We start from the raw sequence: 27817 nt of genomic DNA on the forward strand, positions 1-27817 counted from the left end.
GTCTGGGGCTGATGGGAGTTGAACAACGCCTGGAGGCCCCATCCCTGCACCACAACATACAGACTGTAGCCACAGGACTGCTTCACAAAAAAGCACAGTTGGCAACTCCGCTTACCATGGTCACAATATAGAAAATCATGAAATAGAGGCGGCTCCAGTGCGAAGTCTCCGATGTCACCCCTTCCTGAAAAGGAAAATATTGCCAGTTTTAATTTCTTAGCACAGAAAGTATTGATCTGATGTGCAGAGAGCTTTCCTATTCTGACTGGTTCAGGAGGATTCTAGAAGGTTTATTTCTATGTGAGAGAAACAGGAAAAAGGTTTCTGATGTTTTGGTTATTCCTTCTGGGAAGCTGAGTACAGCTGGTTTAAACTGGTTCTGTTATGTTTCTGTCAAGGTCGTACTGACTATAATAGCCAGGCCAGGAGGAGCCTGGGTCTCACTCACTTAACTTTCTCTTTCTATCTCTTCTCACACTCATTTCATCCCCTCAATGGGTGAACTGAGGGACACTAATTCAAGTTCGCCCAGTGGACTTTATGCTTGAGAGTGGCAGGTTTGAACCCAGGTCTTCCCAGCATTAGTATAGCGTTCCTACCAGAATCATATTGCACTGGCTCCCTCTACTTTTCACTTCCATGTGCCCATTTGTTTGGCATATTCCCTGCAATGATCAATGATCTAATGGCCAGTGATAAACCAATGCGCAGTAGCGCAGACACCAAGGAATCACAAGCCACATTGTTACAGAAGAAAGCTCCTGGCAGGGAGCGGCAGAGTGCCACTTACCATGATGATGTACCAGTCGTTGACAACTGTCAATTCAAACAGGGTAACTGCAAAAAGGAAAAAAAGAGGGGTGGCTCAGTTCCCCCTCAGCAGTCTTGAATTTGGGGGCTAGATGAAACCGGAACATTGGGTCACTTCCTGCGAAACCTTCTTGAGTCACATCTTCTTGGGCAAAAGTGAGCCAATCGCATGTGGTGAATCGGGGCTCACTGCCCCGCTGAGAACTGAGCACTAGGACATTATCTCTGATTGGCCATGCGTGGCTGGCTCACTATCCAATCAAGGAAAGCAACAGGGGCAGCCATCATGGAGCTGGTCCATGTTTCTGAACGACTCCCACACCAGCCTGTTTTGCAGGAATCATGTACAGCCGTACCTTGGTTCTCGAATTTAATCTGTTCCAGGAGTCCACTCAACCCCCAAAACAGTTAGAAAACCTAGGCGCAGCTTCCAATTGGCTCAGAATCACTAGTCAGCAAGACTTTATTTAAATCACTAGTCAGTAAGACTTGATTTAAATCAAATTTTTTTACAGAAAGACTAATTCTTGCTCGTATAATCTTAATATTTACAACCAGATGAAGGTTTCATTTTTGGAATAATAAATTTTCAGAGTAGTTTTTACAGTTATATCAAAAATTACTGATTTGGTTATACTATTAGAAATACATTGACCGATAATTATGAAATTATTGTGAGGTTTAATAAGTTAACTGTTTATATTTGGATAACTTTTCTGCTGTACTTTATTGGAAGGAGAAAAATAATCATTTCCTTAATAACAATTTAAACAATATATTTAACTAAAAAATAACATTAGAGCATATGTATCCATGTTTGTTAACTGATGTGGTTAAATGGGTTTTTTTAAAAAAAAACAAAACCCTGAGTTTTAGCACACATGAAAAACTTAAAACAAATCCTTATTTCCTGATGAATAGCCTTTGGACTATAATGTAACTTAAACAGAAAACTGTATTCAGAAAGATGTTTCCTCCAAAAACATTTAATTTTAAAAATCCAATTTAAATTAAAAAACCTGGCTTAAATAAAAAAAACCTCTGATTTAAATTTTAAAAAATCTGTTTTTTATATTTTTTAAATCATTGATTTTTATTCACCCTGCTCACAGGCAGCAACAGTCTCTTGCAGAAGTCCCTACCAAATTCCCCAGCGGCATTTCCTGGCTACATCAGCAGAGGGCGCTAGGATTTGTGCTCTTACCAAAACTGTTCAAAACATTGTCGAAGTTGTTGAGATAGTAGTAGCCTTCTTCCATCACCGTCCTGTTTCCCACGGTATGGTTGACCCAGCGATAGGAATCTGCCACCGTGCTGGTGCTGAACGGAGAAGCAGGTACAAAATGTTTTTGTGGACTATTTTTTTAAAAAAGATACTATAGTCAAGTGAAATCAGAGGCAGGATTTGAGATAAAAGCAGGAGAAGAAAAATGATAAAATGATTGTAACAGAGAAATCTTGTGTAGTAGATAAAAGATACAATGCAGTAGAAAGGATCTGAGTAAAAACACTGGGGAAATGGGGGCGGGAAGTGAATTTATGAAACATTGCAACTATTTGGTATGAAGATTATTGTGAAAATGTTTGAAAATAATAATAATAATAATAATAAATGGCTCACAGTAGCTTGACGATATACCCTTTTCCATTTATTTATGAATCACTTCCCATGAAACATTTCAAAGCAATTTCACAAGACTATAAAAACTTATATAAAACAATTACCTATATAAACACAATTGAAAAAAACATTGTGGCACTTATGGGGGGTGGGACTCACATCTGATATAAATGCCCACTGGGATTTTAAAAAATCTCTATTTAGAAGGCTTGTTGAAAGAGGAAAGCCTTCTAAAGACAGAATGAGACGGTGCCAGACTGATATGCAAAGGGAGGGCGTTCCAAAGAATTAGGTGCCACCACACTAAGGGCCCTGTTTATGACATCACACAAAATGGACCTCCTGATACAGTGGTACCTGCAGGAGGCCCTCTCCAGGAGAACACAGCCATTTGTCGAGTATATAAGGGATGAGGTGGTTTTTTATTTTTTTACAAATGTAACTCCGGACAGCAGAGGGGGTAGGTAGCCTGGAAAATGTTTCTGTGTCCCAGAACAGAAGCCATAAGGCCGTGATGCTATAATCAGCCCAGTCAGATGGGTGGGGTGCAATTATTATTATTATTATTATTATTATTATTATTATTATTGAGTTAACGCAACTCGGTGGCTTCAGGGACCTGTGGCCGTGGCTACTGGCCTTCGACACCTGAGATGTGTGTTTTCAGGGCCCATCCTATTCCTGTAATTGTAATGTAAAAGAGTTAGATTACAATCACAGGAATAGGGCGGGTCCAGGTGTCGAGGGCCAGTGTGCCTTCCGCAGTGGCTGGAAGCTGTTTAGTGAAGGTGCCAGGAGCACATCAATGTGGAGGGAGTTCTATTGCTTAGGGGCTCCCACAGAGAAGGCCCTCTCCCAGGCTGCCATCCCCCCGAACTGCAGGGGCAGGTGGAACTACCAAGAGGGGCCTCCTTTACATATCTTAACACCTGATATGTTCTGCAGGGAAAGAGGCGGTCTTCAGATATTTGGGGCCCAAGTTTAGGGCTTTAAACGCCAACATGAGCATCTTGAATTGGGCCCAGAAACAAATGGACAACTAATGATATTTTTATCACCCTCTTCCAAAAGGCGCTCAGGGTGGTGTATAGAGTTCTTCCCATTCCACCCACCAGCCTCTGCCCTGCCCGGCCCAGCCCACTTGAATCCTCAAAACAATCCTGCAAGATAAACAATGCAGAACTTGAACCTATCTCTCCCCACTTCCATTCAGACACATCTTTAAGGCTCCCAACTTTAAGGCACGGTAAATACTTTCCAGACGGAAGGAAAATGCTGGGCACTCACTTGCAGCAATTTGGGAAGAGCTTTCCTGAGAAGAACTCCATGCCAATGATGGCGAAACAGTAATAGAAGATGAGCAATGTTAAACCTAGGCTAAAGGAGAAAAAAGCCAAGGTTAAGCGAAGCTAAAATCATGGGCAGCTAGGCTTTTCTGTTAGGGAGTTTATGGTGATCTAAGGGAATCTGCTCCATTCCTATGCCTTCAGCAGAGAAGCCAGAGGACTCTAAAGCTCGACCGTGCAAGACATGGAAGGGATCCCAGGAGAAAAAGAGGGAGCCAACGAGAAAGGCTTCAGTGCCCTCTTGACCTAGAGCCACCTGCCATCAGAAGGGCCTGGTGAGTTTTTGTATGTTGACATTGTTTATTGGGGTCTTTAAGAACGTAGGAAGAGCCAAAGGTCCATCTAGTCCAGCTTCCTGTTCTCACATGGTCAACAAGACGGTCCAATCAGAAGCCTGAAAGTAAGACCCAAGTGCAACAGCAGTGTTCACACCTGATTCGAGCAACTGGTATTCAGAGGCAGAAGACGGCCATCATGGCTAGTAGCCTATGATAGCATAATCCTCCACAAATCTTTTTTCAAGCTAATGTAAAGTTTGTGGCCATAACTACCTCTTGAGCACAGCCATCATGGCTAGTAGCCACGAATAGCCTTATCTTCCATGAATTTGTCCAGTCTTCTTTTAAAGCCATCCAAGTTGGTGGCCATCACTGTCTGCTGCGCCTTCCACTCTCAGTTACCTGGCCATTCTGGGGAACAGCTCAAACATGGTATCCAAGACATTCCGGTAGCGTTTCTTCAGCTTAAACAGCCTGCAACAACAACAAAAAGGGAGCAGGGAGCAACATGAATGAGTTGCAGAAGGATGTTTACTTCCCAGGGTGGCCGACTGACTCTGATCTTTAAATGCATTACTAATCTGGGGCAACGAAAGGAAGACACAATGCAAACTGTCAGAAAGTTCTTCCTGATATTTAGTCGGAATCCCCTTTCTTGCAACTTGAAGCCATCGATTCGAGTCCTACCCTCCAGAGCAGGAGAAATCAAGCTTGTTCCCTCTTCTATGTGACAGCCCTTGAGATATTTGAAGATGGCTATCATTTCTCCTCTTTTCCAGGCTAAACATACCCAGCTCCTTCAACCGTTCCTCATAAGGCTTGGTTTCCAGAGCCTTGATCATCGTGGTTGCCCTCCTCTCCACACATCCCAGCTTGTCAACATCCTCTTTAAATTGTGGTGCCCAGAACTGGGAAGCAATATGATTATTAACATTCTTTATTCTATACCACTTACATGCCAAAATGGCTTCTAAACCGTTTGCAAGCAACAACGGAGTCCATACGCAATTAAAATGAACAATAATACAACTACTCTCCCCTTTCTCCTGACCCCCAGACTGGCCTCTCGGCATCCTGTCAGCCAAGGCCTTCATCAAACCTCAGTTAGGAACGAATCATTCCAGCTCTTGGGTTTGCCATTCCCTCTGTACATATTCAACCAATTACTCGCCTCAGTAACTGCAGAGGCCGCAGGACTACAATGAAGTAGAACGGCTCCATGTTTAACGCCAGTGCCAGGAGGCCCAAGAATGCAAACAAGGTGACAGAAAAATCAAAGCTGGAAAAGAGAGAGGGGAAAAAGAAGAAACATCTTCAGAGATGAACTTGTAAGCCTGTGTCCCTGAGGAGAAGAGCTGCATTCCCCTATAGGCAACGCCCCCCCCAGGGCAACAGGGGGGTGGTGGGTGGGGCCAGCAGGAAAAATGGGTGCAGCAACTAATGTTTATGGACTCTATACCCCATTCAGGCAAGGAAGGAGTTTGCAAACATTCTAGCCTGGCAAAAATGCTCAAGGAGGGTGCGAAGCAGGGACTGTGATGGGTGTGGCCTGGGAGAGACTCTCGGGGGCCAAATAGAGAGACTCAAAGGGCCACATCTAGCCCCTCCCTCAGGCCTGAGGTTCCCTTTCCCTGCTTTAGTCTCTGACGCATAAACTATATACAGTTCATACCTTGGATCCCGAACGCCTTGAGAGTCGAACGTTTTGCCTCCTGAGCACTGAAAGTGTTTTGGTTTGCAAACGTTCTTTGGAACCCGAATGTCCGACGCGGGTTCTGCAGCTTCCAATTGGCTGCAGGAACTTCCTGCAGCCAATCAGAAGCCGCGCCTTTGTTTCCAAACGTTTTGGAAGTTGAACGTATTCTGTTCGACTTCCGAGGTACGACTGCACCTCATATATAGGGCTTGACATTTGGATTCTCTATCCCCTCACATCTGCAAAAAAATTGATACTGATACAATGGAAGGACAAAAATATAGCCCCCTTCAATCAATGGATAGATGACACGACAGCTCTTGCAGGCCATGAACGAATCAGTTTCAGATGAAGATTATGCCTGGACAAATGTAATGATATTTGGAACGTATTTGTCGAAACAAATTTATCTATGTATATAACTGTATAGTTTCGTAAACTTACATTTTATGTACATTTTATGTTATTTTGTTATTGCTGTTTTCCTCTGCTTTTTAAAATGTATTTTTATATATTCTCTTTCTTTTTTTTCTTTCTTTTTTTTAAATTACTAGAATAATCTCAATAAAATATAAACATTTTTTAAAAAAATAATTTATGACACAGAATGATGACACACACTTACAGGTTCCAGCCAGATGACAGGTATTCAATAGGCCCCAATCCAGTGATCTTCAGGAGCACTTCAACCCCATAGACTGTTGACACAAGAGAAAATAATAACATCACATGCAGGCTGAAGATCAGATGTGACCTTTGGCATTAAATTCGACAACAGACACCTTCATTGGCAGGGAAGCAACCCATGTCTGAGGGGAAAGTGGATAAGCAGCCAACATGGGAAGAATCTGGAGCTCCTTTGATAGAGACCAAAAGCTCTTCTAGGACACGGTGAAAGCAGAGAGCTGTCATTTAACATCCTCTCCCAAAGATGGATCTAGAAGTGTTTTCTTACAACCTAGTTATCCTGCCTTTCAACCCACCTCCCCTCAGAAGAGGAGGGCATCAAGAACTGGGCCTCTAACAAGGACCTTCTAACATAGTGTAATAAATAATAATAATAATAATTTTTATTTTATTTTATTTTTATCACACCCATCTGACCGGCTTCCCAAGCCACTTTGGGCGGCTCCTAGCACATACAAAAACACAAAAGCACTGTATAAGCAGGAAAAACCTTCCACTTGACCATAAGAAACTGCCTTATGCAGAGTCAGGTCCATCTAATTTGGTGCTGTCCACACTGACTGGCAGCAGCTCTCCAGAGTTTCGGGCAAAAGTCCTTTCCTAGTCCTTCCTGGAGATGCTGTGCATTGAACATGGGACCTTCTGCATGCAAAGCAGGTGCAGCCCTTCCCCAGAGGAGCTTTGCTTGGATAGTTTCAAGAAACAAACTGCATCTGTTGACCAACGCAGATACCACCACTGAGACAACAGGCTTAAGAAGCTGGGTTGTTCCCCGAGTTGGCAAGGCTCATTTGAAAACAATTGGCAAATTGAAAACACTTGGCAAATTGGCACCAGCCACTTGGTTTTTCGCCTACCTCGTAGCAAGTTTAGGCATTGGTAAGGGTATTGTTATGCAGATGAGGGGGGAGGAAGCGCCATCACCTTCCCCCAAATCGAAGGGTAGTCCGGTAAAGGATTCCAGGGGGGCGTTGCGAAGCCTATGGAGGTGTGGGTCTAAGGCACGCCCCCGAGCGGTGACCCCGGGGGAGCTCCTAGTTGATGTACATCAGCAGGACTCCCCCTACTGGCGGTTAACCCTTGCCGGTCTTCAAGCAATCAGGCTGAAGCCAGTTAGTTGATAGGACCAATGCCTAAGCCAATACCGCTCAATTCCTGCAATCAATAAAGTTGTGGCCTTTTTCACCCATTAACCTTAAATGCTGCGTCTTGTGTCTTTATTTTCCAAGGGGGGGAGGGCGGGTACTCGCCACGCAACAACAAGAAACCAAGCCTTTCATATAACTGGCCCAGTATCATGTGATGCTCTGCCAATAGAGATTCAGCAGACACCTTCCATGCAAACTTTTAAACTCCTGCTGAACACTTTCTATTGCAAGCAATTAAGAATATATCTTTCCATAACTGTTTCTGGACCACCGCCTTGCCGACGTGGGGATCCAGGGCACAGTCCTTCAATGGCTGCGCTCGTTTCTCTCTGGTCGGGGACAGAGGGTGGCACTTGGGGGGGAATTGTCATCGCGCCACTCCTTGGTGTGTGGAGTACCTCAGGGTGCGATACTCTCCCCGATGCTTTTCAACATCTTTATGCGCCCCCTCGCCCAGCTTGTCCGGAGTTTTGGGCTGGGTTGCCATCAGTATGCCGATGACACCCAACTCTATCTGTTGATGGATGGCCATCCTGACTCGGCCCCAGACACACTGACCAGATGTCTGGAAGCTGTGGCTGGATGGTTAGGTGGGAGCCGGTTGAAGCTAAATCCTTCGAAGACAGAGGTCCTGTGGCTGGGACGGGGTGATATGGGATTGGGGGGGCAACTCCCATCTCTTGCGGGGGCGCAGTTAGTGCCAGCACCGTCCGTTAAGAGTTTGGGTGTAATCTTCGACACCTCCCTTTCCATGGAGGCGCAGATTGCAGCTATAACAAAGGCGGCATTTTTCCATCTCCGCCAAGCTAAGCAGTTGGCTCCTTACCTCTCTCGCCCTGACCTAGCCACTGTGATCCACGCGACGGTCACCTCCAGACTGGATTATTGTAACTCGCTCTACGTGGGGCTGCCCTTAAGACTGACCCAGAAACTCCAACGGGTGCAGAATGCTGCGGCGAGACTCCTTACGGGGTCTTCGCTGCGAGATCACATTCATCCGGTGCTATATCAACTGCACTGGCTCCCGGTGGAGTACAGGATCAGGTTTAAGGTGCTGGTTTTAACCTTTAAAGCCCTATACGGCCTAGGACCCTCATACCTACGGGACCGCCTCTCCTGGTATGCCCCACAGAGAAACTTATGGTCTTCAAATAAAAACATCTTGAAGGTCCCAGGCCACAGAGAAGTTAGGCTGGCCTCAACTAGAGCCAGGGCTTTTTCGACTGTGGCTCCGACCTGGTGGAACACTCTGTCACAAGAGACTAGGGCCCTGTGGGACTTGACATCTTTCCGCAGGGCCTGCAAGACAGAGCTGTTCCGCCAGGCCTTTGGCCAGGGCACAGCCTGACTCCCTCCCTCGGCAATCTTTGCGGAGCTCTGGCCCAATGGTGGCCAGTGGCTTGAATTTAATTAATTTTATAATGAATGATTTTAGAGTGTTGTTTGTGTTGTACTTTTGTATTGTTTTATTGTTGTTAGCCGCCCTGAGCCCGGCTTCGGCTGGGGAGGGCGGGATATAAATAAAATTTTTTATTATTATTATTATTATTATTATTATTATTATTATTATTATTATCTGCTCATCCACACTTACCTTCCCTCTGTGTTTCCAGGCATGGTTCACAGTTTACAACTCTGTGTCCTAGCACCTTGTTTTTACTTCAGAGCTTTTCCCATGAAAACCTGCTCTTTAAAGCTGAATCGGAGCAAACAACTATCTGCAGAAAACCCCAATTATCATTTGTTGTGCTGCAGCTTTAAAGAGCTCGTTTTTGTGGGGAAAGCTCTGGGACAAAAAGAAAGGAGCTTTAGAGTGTGGACCTTTGTGGGGCGAAAGTTAAGTGTGGATTTTAACTTTCTTATATGGCTTTTGTTCTATGGTCTTATGTTGTAAACCACTCTGGGGTTGTTGTTTTTAAATGAATAGTGTTATATGCATATTTTAAATAAATGAATACAAATATCCCAACAAGCACAAATGTTTGGAAGGAGTATATTCAGAGATCATAATAGGGAGCGCCAAGACTTACTTGTAAGGAAGACAATGTAACTCCAAGGGACATCTCGCGAGAAGATCCCATCTGAAAAAGCAGAGAGAGAGGGAGGGAGGGAAAACACCATATCAGATGGGGGCAGTGAAACCTTGATAGGGAAGAGGGTCAGCAAACAGAAGAGAGCTGTGTTATTCCATACCTCGCAACATAAAGGTTTCCACTAGGATCCAGAGGCCATTCACTGCCAACAGAGTATCTACAAAACGCAACAAAACCCCGTCAGCCCATCTTTGAGACACAGCACAGAGCATCCAAACACATGGATTCAGCTAAGATGTCACCTTTAGGTAGCTTCACACAGGAACCAAAATTTGGACTGGTTTTAAGCACTTTCAACCCAGCTTTTAAGCTTTTAAAAAGCACTTCACCCCCCCCCCGGACCCCAGAGCAGCATACATAAGATCAGTACAGTGGTACCTTGGTTCTCAAACACCTTGGTTCCCAAATGCCGAAAACCCAGAAGTGTTCCAGTTTTCGAACATTTTTCAGAAGCCAAACGTCCAATACGGTTGTCGGCTATTGTTTCCTGGGCGCCTGCACCAATCAGAAGTTGTGTCTTGGTTTTCTAACAGTTTGGAAATCAAACGGACTTCCGGAACAGATGAAGTTTGGTGCTTTTGTTTTTGCTATTTATTTTGCGTTTTTGTTTTTGAGGCTTTTTCAGTTAATTTGTTTTTGTGACTGTCTGGAACCCAGGTCAGCTACTGATTGATTGATTGATTGATTGATTGATTGATTGACTGACTGATTGTGTGAATGCGGAAATGGATAAAAGCCCCACATCCAAACAACGACTATCATCAGTGCAGGTAAAATAATAATAATAATTTTAATTTTTATCATCTACAAAGCTGTCTTATTTATTTTATAGTACAGGGCATTGACTATTGCTTTCATTTCAGGGATCAATGATCTCGTTAGATAGGAAAATTAATGTTAAACTGCTGTTTTATGGGTTTTTAAAAGTCTAGAACGGATTAATCCATTTTGCATTACTTTCTATGGGAAAGCACGCCTTGGTTTTGGAATGCTTTGGTTTTGGAACGGACTTCTGGAACGGATTAAGTTTGAGAACCAAGGTACCACTGTATGACAAAACAAGGCAGTCCCCTTCCCTCTAAGGCTCAACAGCACGACACAAAAGGAAAGAGAGATGGGGAGGGAAGAGGTACAGCAAACACTACCCTGAAATAATTTGACAACAGGTGTTTAATAAATTTTTAAAATAAGCACAGTCAGGCACCAGTTCTTAAAAGATCTTCTACTGATCTTCTACTTGCCGAGCTGATTCTCACCAGCCCTATTGAGCTCTGGAGCAATAGTTCCCAAACTATTTTCCTCCATGGGCCACTTGAAAATTTATGAGGGCCTTGACAGATACCTTTGTGATTTTTATCCCTGTCATAGCAATGGTAATGCACTGTGCTAGACGCTGTACGATTTTTAATTCCATCTTATTTCTTATAAATTGTATTTTATTGCATTCCCATGCCCACACCCCTTAATGGTACCTGAAGGACATAGCTCCACAAGCTACTGCAGGTTTAGGATATTTAATTTTCTTGGAGAACACCCCGTTTCTGGGCAGCTAATGGGGTGAAATTAAGAGTTTGGATCAGACTTACACATGGCATACTGGAAGGCCCGGGAATTCACAAGTATATTAATGCCTGTTGAAAGAAGGAACGTGTTAAGGGGAAAACATGTTTAGAATCCTGATTTCAGATCCTTCCTTCCCACTACGACTTTCCATACATACATACGGTTTAAAAAACAACAACCTTAGTCTGCAGCGCTGCTAAATCTATTGTACCTGCAAGCGCTTCCCAAACTTGTGTCTCCAGCTGTTTTTGAACCACAGTTCCCATCATCCCGGACCACTGGTCCTGCCAGCTAGGGATGATGGGAGTTGTAGTCCAACGACAGCTGGAGACCCAAGTTTGGGAAAGCCTGGCATAAACCATCTCAAGATGAAGTGAACATTCAAAAAGGCTTAGAGCTTATCCTTATGACATTTTGGGGCTGCATCCAGGAACCCACTAAGCAGTGCAATAATACAAAGACTTGGGAGCTAATTGCTGGGTGAGGAAAACACCTGTACTGACACACAATTGGGATGTGAATCCATCTTGGTCCTGAATGGGGCAACTGTGCCCCTGAAGGACCAGATATGCAGCCTGGGAGTCATTTTGGACTCACAGCTGTCCATGGAGGCACAGGTCCATTCTGTGTCCAGGACAGCTGTCTACCAGCTCCATCTGGTACGCAGGCTGAGACCCTATCTGCCTGCAGACTGTCTCGCCAGAGTGGTGCATGCTCTAGTTATCTCCCGCTTGGACTACTGCAATGCACTCTATGTGAGGCTAACTTTGAAGGTGACCCGGAAACTACAACTAATCCAGAATGCAGCAGCTAGACTGGTGACTGGGACCGGCTACTGAGACCATATAACACCAGTCCTGTAAGACCTACATTGGCTCCCAGTACGTTTCAGAGCACAATTCAAAATGTTGGTGCTCACCTTTAAAGCCCTAAACAGCCTCAGCCCTGTATACCTGAAGGAGTGTCCACACCCCCACCGTTCAGCCCGGACACTGAGGTCCAGCGCCTTCTGGCGGTTCCCTCACTGCAAAAAGCGAAGTTACAGGGAACCAGGCAAAGGGCCTTCTCGGTAGTGGCGCCCGCCCTGTGGAACGCCCTCCCGAGGAAATAAACAACTATCTGACGTGTAGAAGACGTCTGAAGGCAGCCCTGATAGGGAAGTTTTTAATGACTGATATTTTAATGTATTTTTAATCTCTTGTTGGAAGCCGCCCAGAGTGGCTGGGGAAACCCAGCCAGATGGGTGGGGTATAATAAATTTATTATTATTATTATTATTATTATTATTATTATTATTATTAGTTTGAACTCACTCCTGCCAGTTCCTCTTCCCACGTAGGATGAGAAGGCAGCTCCTAAGAAGCCACAGGGAGGGGGCCTTGTCTTTGGAAATTTCTTTATTTATTACATTTTTAACTCTCTGCATTTCCTCCAAGGTGCTCAAGGCGGTGTACATAGTTCTCCCCCCTCCTCTTTTTTGTCCTCACAACAACCTTGTGAGGTAGGTTAGGCGGAGAGCGAGAGGCTAGGCCAAGGTCGCCCATTTCAACATGGCTGAGTGGGGGTTTGAGGCCCAGGTCCTAGTCCAAGACTCTAACCACGCTAGGGCCTCCAGCTGCATCGGCTCTGAAACTCCAGGCCTTTACCTTTAAAAATAAGGAACGCTGTCCGTGGAAGATCATCAAACCAATGTTCCCGGTTCCTTTTAGCCTGGAAATGGAACAGCCCACAGAACAGCCTTTATTTAAGATGTCTTGGTTTCCACACTGTAGCATTACTGGCAGTAACAAGAGCTAAAACAAAACTGCACAAGGAGTTTCCGCTATCTCCACCAACACAACTCTTCTTTGACAGTATATAAATCAATGCCCTCATCCTTCCCCTTTCCTAAGATTGGGCAAATCTGTCAATTTCTGTCTCTCTCGGTTCCTCATTTTTCAGCTCTCCTCATTTCCACATCAGTCTGCAACAGGTTTTTTTAAGTCCTCATGAAAATTCACCAGCAATTTGGTGTTAATTTCTCCGTAAAATATATGTTTGCATGCGATTTTTGCCTCGTGTACAAGTTTTTGCAAAGCAATTTCTTTTAATACCATGCATTTTGTGTGCTATTTTCAGTGGACACCTCACCCTGGTATATGGGTTTTTGTACACGTTTTACTCGGCACTGTGAAATTCAGAGAAGTGTGAATTTCAAAGGATGGCTGTGTTTCGATTTGCATATGGTTTCAGGATGTTCAATTACAGTAGGTTTCACCTTCAAATGTGAACTGAATAGAATGTCTCTCCCATCCTTAGCTACCCCACATTCATAAACAACAACAACAATACTTACCTTCCATTTTAAACCAACAACTTCATAGAAATTGTACATATCCTTTAGACTGAAAGAGAAGATTGACCTCCGTAAGAGTTGGATTTTACAATCAGGGCATCGCTCATGTGAAATCACATTGCAGTACGTCTCCGAGCACAAGTCAAAGTGTTGGTGCTGACCTTTAAAGCCCTAAATGGCCTCTGCCCAGTATACCTGAAGGAGCATCTCCACCCCCATCATCCAGCCTGGACAAAGATCCAGCACCTACGGCCTTCTGCCGATTCCCTCACTGAGAGAGGTGAAAATTCAGGAAACCAGGCAGAGGGCCTTCTCAGTAGCGGCACCCACCCTGTACAACGCCCTTCCATTTGTTGTCGTTTATCTGAAACAGATAAACAACTATGTGATTTTAAGAAGACATCTGAAGGCAGCCCTGTACCGGGAAGTTTTTAATGTTTGAGGTTTTATTGTGTTTTTAATATTTTGTTGGGAGCTGCCTAGAGTGGCTTGGGCAACCCAGTTAGATGGGTATTATTATTATTATTATTATTATTATTATTATTATTACTACTATTTATTCACTAAGTTATCCAGTCCAAAGACCTGAGAGTTCTTGGCTGAAGCTCCCTCAAGTTTTCATTAAGACTTTGCAAAAACCAGGTTCTACCCTACCTCAATGAAAGCTTCTACTGTGTAATCGCATAGGCCATCTGCATATTAACATTACTGCTCAGAAACCTGAACTCGTTGCCGATTTGCCACCAGGCCAAGTAAAGCTTAGTTGAACACCATCCTTTGTTTCAGAATTAGGGGTGTTTGATGCTCTTTTAATTCTTCATGGAATCCATTTCTCTTCTCAGTTAACCCCCACCCCTTTGCCCCACCCCTACCACCCGACACAAATAGAGGGGTCCCCACCTGACTAAAGGGGTATTGCTTTGATTCAGTGCTTTGAAGGTAAGGTAACGGTCTCGAGCGCTCATCCGAGGTTTATAAAACCGCATCAGCCCATCAAACTGCTTGAAGGAGATTCCAGAGGGTCTCTAGAAGGGAGAAAAGGATTTCCCTAAGTGAGTTGCCCACAAAAACTTCTCAATCTGCCTTCTTTTTACAGCCAGGGAAAGAAACTGGAGGCTAATATGTGCAAGTCAACATGCCCTCCGTGTTCAGAATCAGGTCGGGCAATAGGAGCAGTTGCCAGGAGCAAGTCTGCAAGGACTTGCACATCTTCAGTGAAGTTAACTTTATTCAAAGAAACAAGGCAGCTCAGGGAGCTAGGCCTATTGAGCACAGCAAACCTTCCCAGTGGCTCTTGCCCCAATGAGGCAGTTGCAAGGGCTGAATGTCCCTGCCTTCTCAGTGCTTCTAAAGTCTCCTCTTCCCCCAGTTCCTTCCCTAGCAATCTGAGGCTCCTTAGTCTAGCCTGTCTTTGCTCCACCCTCTTCATACCTCTTTTGGTTCTGGGAGACCAGGGAAGAGCAGGAAGGAGAGACTCCCTGGCTTCTCCAGCAGCCTTCCTTGGCCTCCCTCCTCTCCAGCCTCCTCTTCTGCCTCTGATTCTGGATTGCTCTCTGCCACAGACTCTTCCTGCTCACTAAACCCTGTTGCCTCTTCAGTGTCCGACATCTCCTCCTCCTCCCTGTCTGCTCTCTCTTCTCCCTCTGACCACTCATCGTTGTCCCACCACCAACCCCCTGGCTCTGAGTCTTCTTTCCCCAGCTGGTTCCTCCCATCATTCCACAGCATCTAACAAGTCAAAGACATCACGATAGAAAGGCACACACCTAAACACTCTGCTCACGAAGGACTGTGTGTGCAATTGAGACCAACGATAAAAGACACTGTTTATCAAACATAAAGGGAGCTTTTGGGTTAAACATATTATCTTCTATTTCGTTCCCAGATCTAAATACGTAGTTCCTTGTGCTACCTTACTGTAATGACCCTGTGCATATATCAATGATACTGATTTCTTGTAATTGCCTATCAGACTGATCTGTTACGCTTACTGTTTGAATGCTTATAAAAGCTAAATAAATAAGTGCTCTTTCTCTCTTTTTTAAGTATAAATGAAGTGGAACATTATCAGGCGCTCAACAGAAGTGCACATGAAGAGACCAAATCTAGCAAGAAATCCAATGGCTGTTTGTATATTTTGGCAACACAACTGATATGCCAGTTACAACAGTTTTTCTATCAACAGAACATTCACCTGCATGTTTTCTAATAAGTCCCCCCCCCCATTTGCTGCACAATGTGACAACCTTTTTTATTTTCGAAGGCCAGGATTTTAATGTAGATTTTTCTGCGATGGATTAAAAAAACATTTTTTTAGTAATCTTGGCTGTAACGACACTTTCTAAAACTGCTCTGATTTTATCTTTTATTGACTGTTTTTATTGATTATATTGCCTTGATGCCAGCCTTATCAGTTGATGAGCATCATCAGCAGGGTAAAATATACCCTTCGGTATATATTGAGATCCATGAGGACCCTGGAGCTTCAGATCCACTGAAAGCACCAGATTCCTGGAACACTCAAAGCTTATAAGAGCAGTGGTACTTAGCAAGAGGGCTGACTGCCACAGACAAAGAATGGTTACCTCGTTCACATGCACACACGTGCAAACATGCAGAGAACCACATACCTGTTTGCTGACAAGCAGTTGGTAGGCGTGTTGTATGGCTGTGCGCTTGTGAAGCAGCAGTGATCTGAACTTCTTCTTTTCAATATCATTGAAAGTATCAAACACAACGGCGAGTAGCTAAACAAACGGGGGGCGGGAGGAGAAGTCTAACTACAGTCTGCACCTGGCAGCTGTCAAGTTCTACACAGCACCAGAATGTGATGGAAAGAGCACCCTAAGAAGGAACTTTCCCCCATTAATCAGCAACGAGTCATTGATCAACAGAACAGGAAGCACTTTGAGCAGGGTGGATAGAAATCAATGATTTTTTTAAAAAAAATCAAATCAGGCAATTGGGTGGCTGAAGAATACTTGAAGGGGAACCTCCCAGAGAAGCTCCATGATGGAAAGCCACCGTTATCCCAGGAAGGAAGGAAGGAAGGAAGGAAGGAAGGAAGGAAGGAAGGAAAGCATGCTGGATTATGAGGGCACCTGGTAAATCATAACAGTTCAAAAATAAGCAGTGTCTGATGACAGACTTTGCTGGAATATTTGCAGGAAATAAAAAGTATCAAAAAATGAGGAAATGGGCCCTATCCATAAAACAAAAATCCAGGAGTAGCTATATGACAAAGAGTCTTGTGGCACTATACAAGGCCTGCAAATTCATTACAGCATCATAACCCCTCATGGCCTATATACTTGGAAGTGAATCTAGTCAAAAGCATAGGCCAAACGAAGTGTGCTCATCTTTATGATGCTACAAAACACCCCCATTTTCACTTCTGCAGATGAACACAGCTCCCCTTTGGAAGTTGCAGCTATTCCAAAGATCAAAGGCTGCCCCCGACTTTTGCAATTAAGCACCAAGAAATCACGGCAAGTCTGGAAAGAACAGTTGTTCTAAAGGAGGTGTGGTGAGCCTTTGGCCCTCCAGAAGCTGCTGAACTACAACACCCATCATGCCTGACCATTAGCCATTCTTGGTGTGGGGGAGGCACAGATGGGAATTGTAGTTCAGCAACCTGTGATGGGCCAAAATGTCCCTCACCCTGTTCTGAAGAGAGTGGCCAACTAGAAGCTCAACGGTGATGGACAGAGAAGATGGACTTACCAAATTCATAATGAAGTACAGCTCAATGGAAAGATACACGATAAAAAAGACACAGGACCAGGAGCTTCTGGCATAAGAGGGCATCATCACATCTGGGAAACTGCAACCCAAAAGAGAGATAATCTAGTTTATTCACAGTAAGTCATGGAAGGTATAGCTTGTTCCCTCGCAGAGCTACAATTCCCAGCACACTTAACAAACAACCCCTTTAGTTTAGAGAGCAGGCAAGTAAGAGGTGACACGACAGAAGTTTGTTAAGATTATATACAGCATGAAGAAAGTGGGAAGAGAAAAGTTTTTCTCCCTCTCTCATAATGTTAGAACTCGTGGACTCAATAAAACTGAGCATTGGAAGATTCAGGTTGGATAAAAGAAAGGACTTATTTTGATGGAGCTTATTCCCAAGCATGCGTGACTTGGGAATCGTTTGCTGGGAGATTCACGGCAGTGCAAAGTTAAACTATGGAACTCACTGCCACAGGAGGTGACTGATAGTCACTGACTTGGATGGCTTTAAAAGAATGTTCAGGTCCCAGGATTCTTTTGGGGGGGCGAGCCACAACTGTTAGTCATGTGCTTTAAATAACATGTGACTTTAAATAACATGTGACAAGCTCAAGCAACTTACTTCGCTGTAGTCAGTAGAACGAAAAGATTCACAAGGCTGTTCTCTAAGGTGCTGAAATACTGCAGAAGAAGAACATCTATGAGATGATGGAACTACCGCTGATTGTTGTCGCACAACATGTCCTGAATCATAAAACAAGACATTGCTTCCAAGGGCTCCCTTAGAGGCTGTGTTTATAATAATCCCCATGGAGTTTGTTTCCAATACAAACTGCAGGGAAGTCCCCTACAAAAATGCAAGAGCAGCAGCGAGAGCTTCCTTCCCTAATTAGAAGACCCTCTGGCCGCAAAAGGGACAGCTGCTGCCACCTAGTTTCAGGCAGGATGGCAACCCTGCCCTTCCCCATCCATGGAGGCTGAAGCCAAGAGTTGCAGACAGTTGCCAATTGACATGCGCCCGTCATGCTTTGCAAAAAAACCCCAAAGATCAAACCTTCAAGAGCCCATGAATTGATGCTTTACTTACAGGATCAGACTTGTTAGGAGAGAACAAATGAAAGCCTAGGGAAAAAGGGGGAGAAGAGAGAGAGAGAGAAAAAATAAGCATCAAAATGATAAAGGCATAAATGGGACATTCAACCAGCTGGCAAGTAGAAGCAATGTTGCACCATCACTTTCATGAGTCTTATCTAGCTGGCCTGCATTAAGTTTATTTTGACACCTTGTTAGCGGTGCCACCCACCAGGGGCGGCCCGGTTGGTTCTGGCCGACAATAGGAGAGTCCTTGCCAATCAGCACACACTTTGTGGAATCTATTTCCCATGCAGGCCCATGACAGGGTTCCTTGGCTTGTGGAATGCCCTTCTCAGGGAGGTGCCCTGTCTCCTGTGGGATGTGATCCATGAGAGGCAGTCAAGTACAACATTCCTGGTAATGCTAGAGAAGACATGCGAGGGAATGTTTGGTCCAGCCAGTTGAAACTTCCTGTTCCTCCTGGACTGGAGCATCCTTCCTGTTGCATGTGATAGAAGGTGGGTGTGACATAACCTGTCCAGGTAACAAAAGGACAAGTCATGCAGCACATCTCTCTCTTTTTGACTTCCTTCTTCGTTTGACCAGCTTCTAGCTAGGACTGCTCTGCTAGCTCTCAGCTAGCAGAAGCACTGGGATTAATCCCCCATATGAGGTAGATATATACATATTTGTAACTAAGTCTGCCTTCAGGGATCCAACTGTGAACTGATGTGAGTAAACTTCTTTAACTGACTTTGAATGAGATTGTCGCGTCTCTATTCTTTTAAGAGGGATTCAGGGGAACTTACCAGGAACATACAATTCAATCTGAGACAGACTGAATGGTGTAATAGTGAGCGGCTCACACGAGCCTGGAACCAGTTATCTGCTGTGCATGTAAAAAGGGGGATGTAACTATGCTACATAAAGGAACTTGCTAGTGCAAGTTAGGAAGGATATTAATAAACAATACATCCTCTCCTGCCATCCTGAACATTCCCACATCTCCATCATTACTAACCTTCAGGAGGAATTTGAAAACACGCCTGTTTACCCAGGCATTTGGTGGCTCAAGAATACCGCTGCTGGCCACCCTGAAATCGTTGGATGGAAGCCTGCTTTTAACTGTACAGTGGTACCTCGGGTTACATACGCTTCAGGTTACATACGCTTCAGGTTACAGACTCCGCTAACCCAGAAATAGTACCTCAGGTTAAGAACTTTGCTTCAGAATTAGAACAGAAATCATGCTCTGGCGGTGCAGCGGCAGCAGGAGGCCCCATTAGCTAAAGTGGTGCTTCAGGTTAAGAACAGTTTCAGGTTAAGAACAGACCTCTGGAACGAATTAAGTACTTAACCCAAGGTACCACTGTAATTGCTTTTATAATATTTTTATCTGAAACTGATTTTAGATGCTTTTTAAGGTAATGGTTTTTAGACTGTTTAACTGTTCTAGAATGTTTTTTTTAAAGCAACACTTATCTGTTTGCTGACCTGAGCTCCTTAGCTTCAGCCTCTTACACCATCTTCTGTCCCCATCCCCCAACCTGTTTTCACCTTGGCAAAGACGCTATTTGCTTGGCAGCCTGTGCCTGTCTGACACAGTGCTGCCTTCTTTGCTGAAAGCGTCTGCAAGGGCGAAACTGCTCGTGAACAGATAACTCTTAAAGGTACACACCAAGGATAGCAAATATGACCATGAAGAAAAGCAGCAGCAGGAGGATGTCAATGAACGGAGGAAGAGACTGGAAAATCTGCCGTAGGTTCCTGAAATGAAAGTTGAATCAGCAGTTGTCTCAAAGGAAAACGTTCTTCCTTAATATTCCTTCCCAATGCTTGTATGACAAGGGCAGCCAGTGGGGTGCCTCCAGATGTGGTTGGACTCTGACACTCATCAACCCAAGTCCGCACAGCAAATAGACAGGGATAGTGGGAGTTGTAGTTCAACAATGTCTGCAAGACCCCTGGTTTTTCCCTTTGCACCTCAACATAGCCCCATCCTTATTTCAGACATCGTGAAATATTGGTACATCGCAATTTTTAGCTGGTGATATATTGTGAAGCTGAAAACCAGAATATGGGAAGACCTGGAGAAAAACCAGAAAAATGGGGGGGGGGAGGTTCTCCCCCCCATTCTTTTTCCAAAGCCGTTTTCCCCCAGAAAAATGGGGGGGGGGGTTGGAATATTCAAACTATATCAAACTGATTTTTTTTTCAGTTTTTCTGGGAAAAAAGGCATGGGGGGGGGGACAGAAAAAAACAGGGAGAAACCTGTCCCCCCCCCATTTTTCCGGGTTTTTTCCAGGCCTTCCCATCTCTATGCCCAACCCTAGCTGTCAACGTTTCCCCTTTTTTAAGGGAAATTTCCTTATTCCGAATAGGATTCCTCGCAAGAAAAGGGAAAAGTTGACAGCTATGGCCAGGAGTGCTACACAGAGTTCAATGGAGGCTGGCCAGCCCATTACCTTCTGACAGCTCCACAGTAACGGCAGTCCACCAGAAAGATGCATCGCAAGGCTCTCGTGATCCTGACATGGGATGTCTGACGCACCAACACTACAATTGCCTCTATAAACTGCAGCAGCAGAACACAGCTCTGCAAGGAAACAAGACAAGAGATGGTGGCAATAAAATTTATTACCTGCCCTTCACAAGCAGGTCCCATGCTAGGCTATAACAAGTCAAAGTTCAGCAGGGGGTAGGAAGGTTTAAACAAATTAGTATCGCAGGAATAGGGTGGGTTCTGAAAACACACATATAACCTAGAACGTCTACAGAGCAAAAGTCTACGGCATAAAAAATTATGACATAAAATTTTTGAATTACAATGCATTAACGTAACTGGAGCAAAGCTTCTTAGCTGCCAGAGAAAATTTGGCTACCAGATGCATAATTTGTGGATATTTATCAGCGAAGAGGTCAACTATCACTTCCTGGCGGGATTGGTCTGAGAACCAATTAAGAATAGGAGATTAAAAAAATTCTCTGGGCACCGTATATGTGGGCAAATCAACAAATAGTGTGTGATATTCTCAACCTGATTACACTCATAAATGCATTTCCATTCCATAGGAGCTATTCCAAGGTTTCTCTCCTCTAAGTACATTGAAGGCATCTTTTGAAACCTAAGTCCAACAAAGACCCCACTCAGGGGTGCCCAAACTTTTTCAAAAGAGGGCCAGATTTGATGAAGTGAACATGCCTGAGGGCCAACCAAAGTTGTTGAGCTTTTTTTACAATTTTAGCCCAAAGTTTTTTAGGACATATACGGCTGCAGGGTCCAACATAATTGCGGAAAGGTCAGCGTCTCAAGGTTCGATCCCTGGCATTGTGGAGAGACTCCCTATCTGGAAACCTGGAGAGCAGCTGCCTGTCAGTGTAGACAACATTTGAGCTAGGTGGACCAACGGTCTGCCTCAGTGTAAGTTCCTCTGAACCAGTAATAAACAAAGCCAGAGAAAAAAGTAGCACCTATTGAAAATAATCGGCCAAAAGTAAGGTTGCAGTTGTTTGGGAGGGTGGGTATGCACAATAACAAAGAGTCCCCAAAGATGACAGTAAAAGGCTGGACCTAAAACTGATAATCATAATCAGAAACCACCTTTTGCTCTGCAGAGTAACCCATCAACATCAGTAGGAACAGAAAGAGCTGCAGATGCAAATGGCTAGTTCAGATAAGCCAAGATTCAGAAGGACGGGGCATGGGACATCTTGCCAACACACACACACACACACACACACACACACACCCCTCCCCAAATTGCCAAACCACATGGCTCAGAAGCAACTGACAGATCCAGGCTACAGGAACAGTATTCCTATCAAGATACAACAAGCTCCCATTAGCTGCACTTTCCAGAAACAGTTGAAGACATTTTTAGTTCCAACAGGCTTTTCAAGCTGGATGAATGGGTCTTTACCGCTGTTGGGGTTTTAGTCTTGTTTTAAAGGTATTTCTTATTCTCATGTTTAACTGAGATACAGTGGTACCTTGGTTCTCAAACTTAATCCATTCCGGAAGTCCGTTCCAAAACCAAGGTGTGCTTTCCCATAGAAAGTAATGCAAAACAGATTCATCCGTTCCAGACTTTTAAAAACAACCCCTAAAACAGCCATTCAACATGAATTTTACTATCTAACGAGACCATTGATCCATAAAATGAAAGCAATAAACAATGTACTGCAGTCACACCATCAATCAGTAGCTCAGCTGGGTTCCACACAGTCACAGAAACCAAACAAAAAAGCCGCAAAAACAAAAACACAAAATAAATAGCAAAAACAGACAGACCTTAGCGTAACACTCAAATCGGAAGCGGAACACTCAAAACGGAGCACGTTTGGCTTCCAAAAAAGGTTTGCAAACCGGAACACTTACTTGAGGGTTTGCAATGTTTGGGTTCCAAGTTGTCTGAGTACCAAGGCGTTTGAGAACCAAGGTACCACTGTACTGGTTTAGAAGGTGATACATTATTTAAATTAAAAGAGAAAGTGGGGGAAGGGTGGGATTTGCTTTTGAGTTAAAAAATAAATAAAATGTTGCAGAGGGTTGCACTCTGGTTCCTGCAACGGTGCAGATCAGTTAGGCGAGAAGGTTACCAGCAGTCTACCTTGACCATGGTCCTTTTGTGTCGAATGTAGGTGTGAAGGCCCAGCCATCTCATCTTCATAGAGAGCTCAAACACCACGACAGTCAGGGCAAGCAGCTCCAAGGTCGCGTGGATCTGTAACCAGGCAGGCAAAGGACAACAACATCAGTTCAACAAAATGGCTTTCTTGTTTCACCAATTTAAATTTGTCAAAACCTAGTGCTCAAGTAGAAATCCATCATTCTGCGGAAATCTGTTCTTCTTCCCCACCCCCACCACCAGAACTGGAAAACATGGATATATATTAGCAATGTGAATTATCCTTTCCATTTTTAAAAGGCCAAACTACAGTGGTACCTCGGGTTAAGTACTTAATTCGTTCCGGAGGTCCGTTCTTAACCTGAAACTGTTCTTAACCAGAAGCACCACTTTAGCTAATGGGGCCTCCCGCTGCTGCCGTACCACCGCCGCGCGATTTCTGTTCTCATCCTGAAGCAAAGTTCTTAACCCGAGGTACTATTTCTGGGTTAGTGGAGTCTGTAACCTGAAGTGTATGTACTGGTAACCTGAAGCGTATGTAACCCGAGGTACCATTGTATATGCAATGTTAAATGCAACCCTGTATACTTGAAGGAGCATCTCTACTCCCGTCATTCAGCCCAGACACTGAGGTCCAGCTCTGAGGGCCTTCTGGAGGTTCCCTCACTGTGAGAAGTGAAGTTATAGGGAACCAGGCAGAGGGCCTTCTTGGTAGTGGCACCCACCCTGTGGAACGCCCTCCCATCAGATATCAAGGAAAGAACTACATAGCTTTCCAAAGACATCTGAAAACAGCCCTGCACTGGGAAGCTTTTAATGTTTGATGTATTACTGTGTTTTTATATTATGCTGGGAGCCACACAGAGAGTGGGGCATCGTTGTTAAATGTTGTCCTGCATTTAACATGCCAATTATTATTTTTTATTCAAACAGCAGCTGTTGGCAGATGGGAGGCTGATAATAATTAGAAAGGAGGTGAGTTGGCCACAGAGGATGGGCTCCTAGGGTCGCTCTGGAGAAGATGTGTGGGAAGAACACCAAGAAGGAGTTGTTCTCTATGCTTCGGAGCTAAATATTTGGGAACACTGGGAACACAAGGCCCTTTAGTTTCACTGTACCCCTGTATATCACCCAAATTTTACGAATAAACATGGTTCGAAGATAGACAGAGCAGACTCAGCTATACAGCTGCAAATAAAAACATTTGTGCATTACACAAATGTGACACTAGATGGCGACGGTGAGCTATGGCAAAATTCAACATATTTTTCAAAACGTGGGGATTTTTAAAAGCATTTTCACAACATTTTTTTTTTTTGTGAGTCTAGATTCCACCAGTGGCTGCATTGGCCCGTCAATTGCATTGCATAACCAATCTTTAATTCCCTGCCCACGTCCGCTAAAGCCCTTTCCCTCCGCCTGATTCTTAAGATACTTACATAGATGCCGAGGCGAAGCATAGGGACCGCAGGCGCCTCGCAGAGGGAGAGCAGCAGGAGCATCAGTGCTGTGGTCAGTTCCATTAGGTAGAAGAGATGGTTGTGTACAAAGAGGTAGGCAGAAAGCGCTTTGGCATCCTTGGGGTGCGTGAAGAATTTGTCGTTGTTTTCTCCTTCCTGATTTAGGGTTTTAATCAACAAAATCCACACACACATAAATACGCTAGAGACAGCAAGCCCAATGTAGTAGGTAAGTCAGCAGTTCCCATAACCTTTCTTCCACATGGACCACATGAGGGTCTTGGCAGACCACTTTGTGAAGTGAACAAAAAAAAAGTTTTTCTCCTTAACTCATAATGCTAGAAATTGTAGGCAGCCCGTGAAGTTGAACATTGGAAGATAAAAGAAAATACTTCCTTTATGTATAAAACATGCTCAAATGTATGCTGGAAATATAAAGGAAAAGAAGGCACCTTTGATCATAGGTGGTGGAATTGTAAGGTGGAATTCAGTTTGTCAGCCATGCACCATCTTAATTTACACCCTCTCCTTTCTCGGCCAGCTAATGCAAAGAAAAGGGCCCACCTGGAGGTAAATTGCCGACTCCTGGTAGTTCATTTCCCAATTTTGTCCTCCGCAGCTCCGTCGAGGGTGGCAGTCCCCAGCGGCTGGGCTGGATGTGTCAGTGACCAAGTCATAGTTGCCTCCATCTGGGTCAAAGGGGGGAAAGAGAAGGGAAAGGTCTCTTTATTGTCACGCTTTAAGCCTAACAGGGCTTAAACGGCCTCGGCCCAGTATACCTAAAGGAAGAAGAAGAAGAAGAGTTTGGATTTGATATCCCGCTTTATCACTACCCGAAGGAGTCTCAAAGCGGCTGAGAATCTCCTTTCCTCTCCTCCCCCACAACAAACACTCTGTGAGGTGAGTGGGGCTGAGAGACTTCAGAGAAGTGTGACTGGCCCAAGGTCACCCAGCAGCTGCAGGTGGAGGAGTGGAAACGCAAACCCGGTTCCCCAGATTACGAGACTACCGCTCTTAACCACTACACCACACTGGCTCTCCACCCCCATCATTCAGCCCGGACACTGAGGTCCAGCGCCGAGGGCCTTCGGTCGGTTCCCTCACAATGAGAAGCAAATTTACAGGGAACCAGGCATAGGGCCTTCTCGGTCGTGGCACCCGCCCTGTGGAATGCCCTACTGTCCGATGTCAAGGAGATAAACAAATATTTTACTTTTAGAAGACATCTGAAGGCAGCCATGTATAGGGAAGTTTTTAATGTCTGAGGCTTTATTGTGGTTTTATAATTTAATGGAAGCCGCCCAGAGTGGTTGGGGAAACCCAGTCAGATGGGCAGCAAGCAAGCAAGCAAATTATTATTATTAGGTGGAATTGCCAATCGTCATTCACTCACTTTTTATAAAGGCATCCACAATGACACCAGCCTGCATCCTTGAATGCTGACAATGCAGCTTGCTAGCCAGGATGGAGGAAAGCCCTAAACAGCCTCGGTCCAGTATACCTGAAGGAGCGTCTCCACCCCCATTGTTCTGCCCGGACGCTGAGGTCCAGTGTCAAGGGCCTTCTGGCGGTTCCCTCATTGCGAGAAGCAAATTTACAGGGAACCAGGCAGAGGGCCTTCTCGGTAGTGGCGCCCGCCCTGTGGAACGCCCTCCCATCAGATGTCAAAGAGATAAACAACTACCTGACATTCAGAAGGCATCTTAAGGCAGCCCTGTTCAGGGAAGCTTTTAATGTATGACATATTAGTGTATTTTTGGTCTTTGTGGAAGCCGCCCAGAGTGGCTGGGGAAACCCAGCCAGATGGGCGGGGTACAAATAATAAATAATGTGTGTGTGTGTGTGTGTGTGTGTGTGTGTGTGTGTAAACCAGCCTAACGTACAAAGGTGAAATTTACACTCGTTCTTCTGCCCACTTTTGCCTCTGGCCACATCCACCCCACACACAAAAAATAATTTCCCACCCCCGAGCTAAAGCCTTGCAAAGTTTGTGGAACACAGAGAGAGAAGCTGCGAGGAAACACGGAACGATCCGTCGCACAGATGGCAATGCTGCTTTCACGCCCCTGTGACTTATCCCAAGAGGTCCATCCAAGCCAGCTGTCTCGCTTACGCCAGGCCTGTGGAATGATAGTTGAGGGATGCAAGCATCTCCATTCATCTGAGCGTTGGAAGCTGTTCTGGCAGGCCTCTAGATAGGAACAGCTTCCATATGCCGTCATAAAAAAGGAAGTGAAAAGCAAATGTTTACTAACTCACGATGTTCAGCTGGCTAACAGGCTGAACAAACCCCTGCCTTTGAGATTCAAACAAAACGTTACACGCACTGTTCCCAATTTAGGTCTCGGCGCCCAGCCACGTAGACCGTGCAATAAATTCGAATACTAAAATAAAATAAACCGTCCATATGATGGAGCACGAGATGGAGTAATTGGTGGAGGACAAAGACAAAATTATCATGTCACTGGGCACTGCTTCTTTCTCAGTCCCTGCACAGAAACCTCCAGCCTTTTCCAATTGTGTTTTGAGACTTTCAGATACCTCATTGCTCCCAGTTAAGACTACTGCATTTTATTAATAGGCAAAACAATATTTGATCAACTTAGGTATTCCATAACACTAGTAAAGATAAAGGGACCCCTGACCATTAGGTCCAGTAGTAATCGACTCTGGGGTTGCGGCGCTCATCTCGCTTTATTGGCCGAGGGAGCCGGCGTACAGCTTCCGGGTCGTGTGGCCAGCATGACCAAGCCATTTCTGGTGAAACCAGAGCAGCACACGGAAACGGTGTTTACCTTCCCACTGGAGCAGTACCTATTTATCTACTTTGACGTGCTTTTGAACTGCTAGGTTGGCAGGAGCTGGGACAGAGCAACGGGAGCTCACCCCGTCGCAGGGATGCGAACCGCCGACCTTCTGATCGGCAAGTCCTAGGCTCAGCTCAGTGGTTTAACCCACAGCGCCACCCACGTCCCTTCATAACACTACTTGATTGTAAAAAAAAAAGCCCCAAGCAGTTGCCAAAGAGGAGCAGGAAAGACAAAACCATGAGGAGAACCAAGCCTTGCTGAATACTTGGTATGGTTATTGTGGTACAACTCTTCTAGCAAGTGAAAATACATGCAAACAGATGGGGAGCACTTGTAGCTCGCTGTCGGAATTTGGCGGCCAAAGTAAGCAGGAATTCTTCAAACCTATGCAGAAACGATTGCCAAAGGGAAAATATAATAGTTCCTGTCTTCCAAATGCAATCGATTCTGTCCAGCATACACATTCTCTTTCTCTCTCTCTCTCTCTCTCTCTCGCTCCACCCTGTATTAAATGGGCCAAGATTGGGCGGGTCTGTCAA

At 44.7% G+C, this 27817-nt stretch overlaps 1 protein-coding gene across 5 annotated transcripts in view; it reads right to left on the bottom strand.

The window, feature by feature from the left end:
- TPCN1 (two pore segment channel 1) overlaps positions 1–27817 on the bottom strand; it is a 44961-nt gene that overhangs the window by 5868 nt on the left and 11276 nt on the right. For all 5 annotated transcript variants that reach the window (XM_053368184.1, XM_053368181.1, XM_053368185.1 and 2 more), the window contains exons 3-24: positions 25033–25157; positions 24448–24624; positions 22991–23104; positions 20846–20976; positions 20059–20147; positions 18394–18428; positions 17929–17987; positions 17301–17400; positions 16208–16324; positions 14478–14602; positions 13578–13626; positions 12889–12952; positions 11266–11310; positions 9780–9836; positions 9617–9667; positions 6377–6449; positions 5227–5334; positions 4458–4529; positions 3719–3808; positions 2015–2130; positions 791–837; positions 116–184 (exon numbers count right to left, since the gene is read on the bottom strand). In XM_053368184.1, the coding sequence (XP_053224159.1) occupies positions 116–184; positions 791–837; positions 2015–2130; positions 3719–3808; positions 4458–4529; positions 5227–5334; positions 6377–6449; positions 9617–9667; positions 9780–9836; positions 11266–11310; positions 12889–12952; positions 13578–13626; positions 14478–14602; positions 16208–16324; positions 17301–17400; positions 17929–17987; positions 18394–18428; positions 20059–20147; positions 20846–20976; positions 22991–23104; positions 24448–24624; positions 25033–25157 (1913 nt within the window). The remainder of the gene's footprint in view (positions 1–115; positions 185–790; positions 838–2014; positions 2131–3718; positions 3809–4457; positions 4530–5226; positions 5335–6376; positions 6450–9616; positions 9668–9779; positions 9837–11265; positions 11311–12888; positions 12953–13577; positions 13627–14477; positions 14603–16207; positions 16325–17300; positions 17401–17928; positions 17988–18393; positions 18429–20058; positions 20148–20845; positions 20977–22990; positions 23105–24447; positions 24625–25032; positions 25158–27817) is intronic.

Source organism: Podarcis raffonei, chromosome 16 (assembly GCF_027172205.1).
Source record: "Podarcis raffonei isolate rPodRaf1 chromosome 16, rPodRaf1.pri, whole genome shotgun sequence".
Lineage (NCBI taxonomy): Eukaryota > Metazoa > Chordata > Lepidosauria > Squamata > Lacertidae > Podarcis > Podarcis raffonei.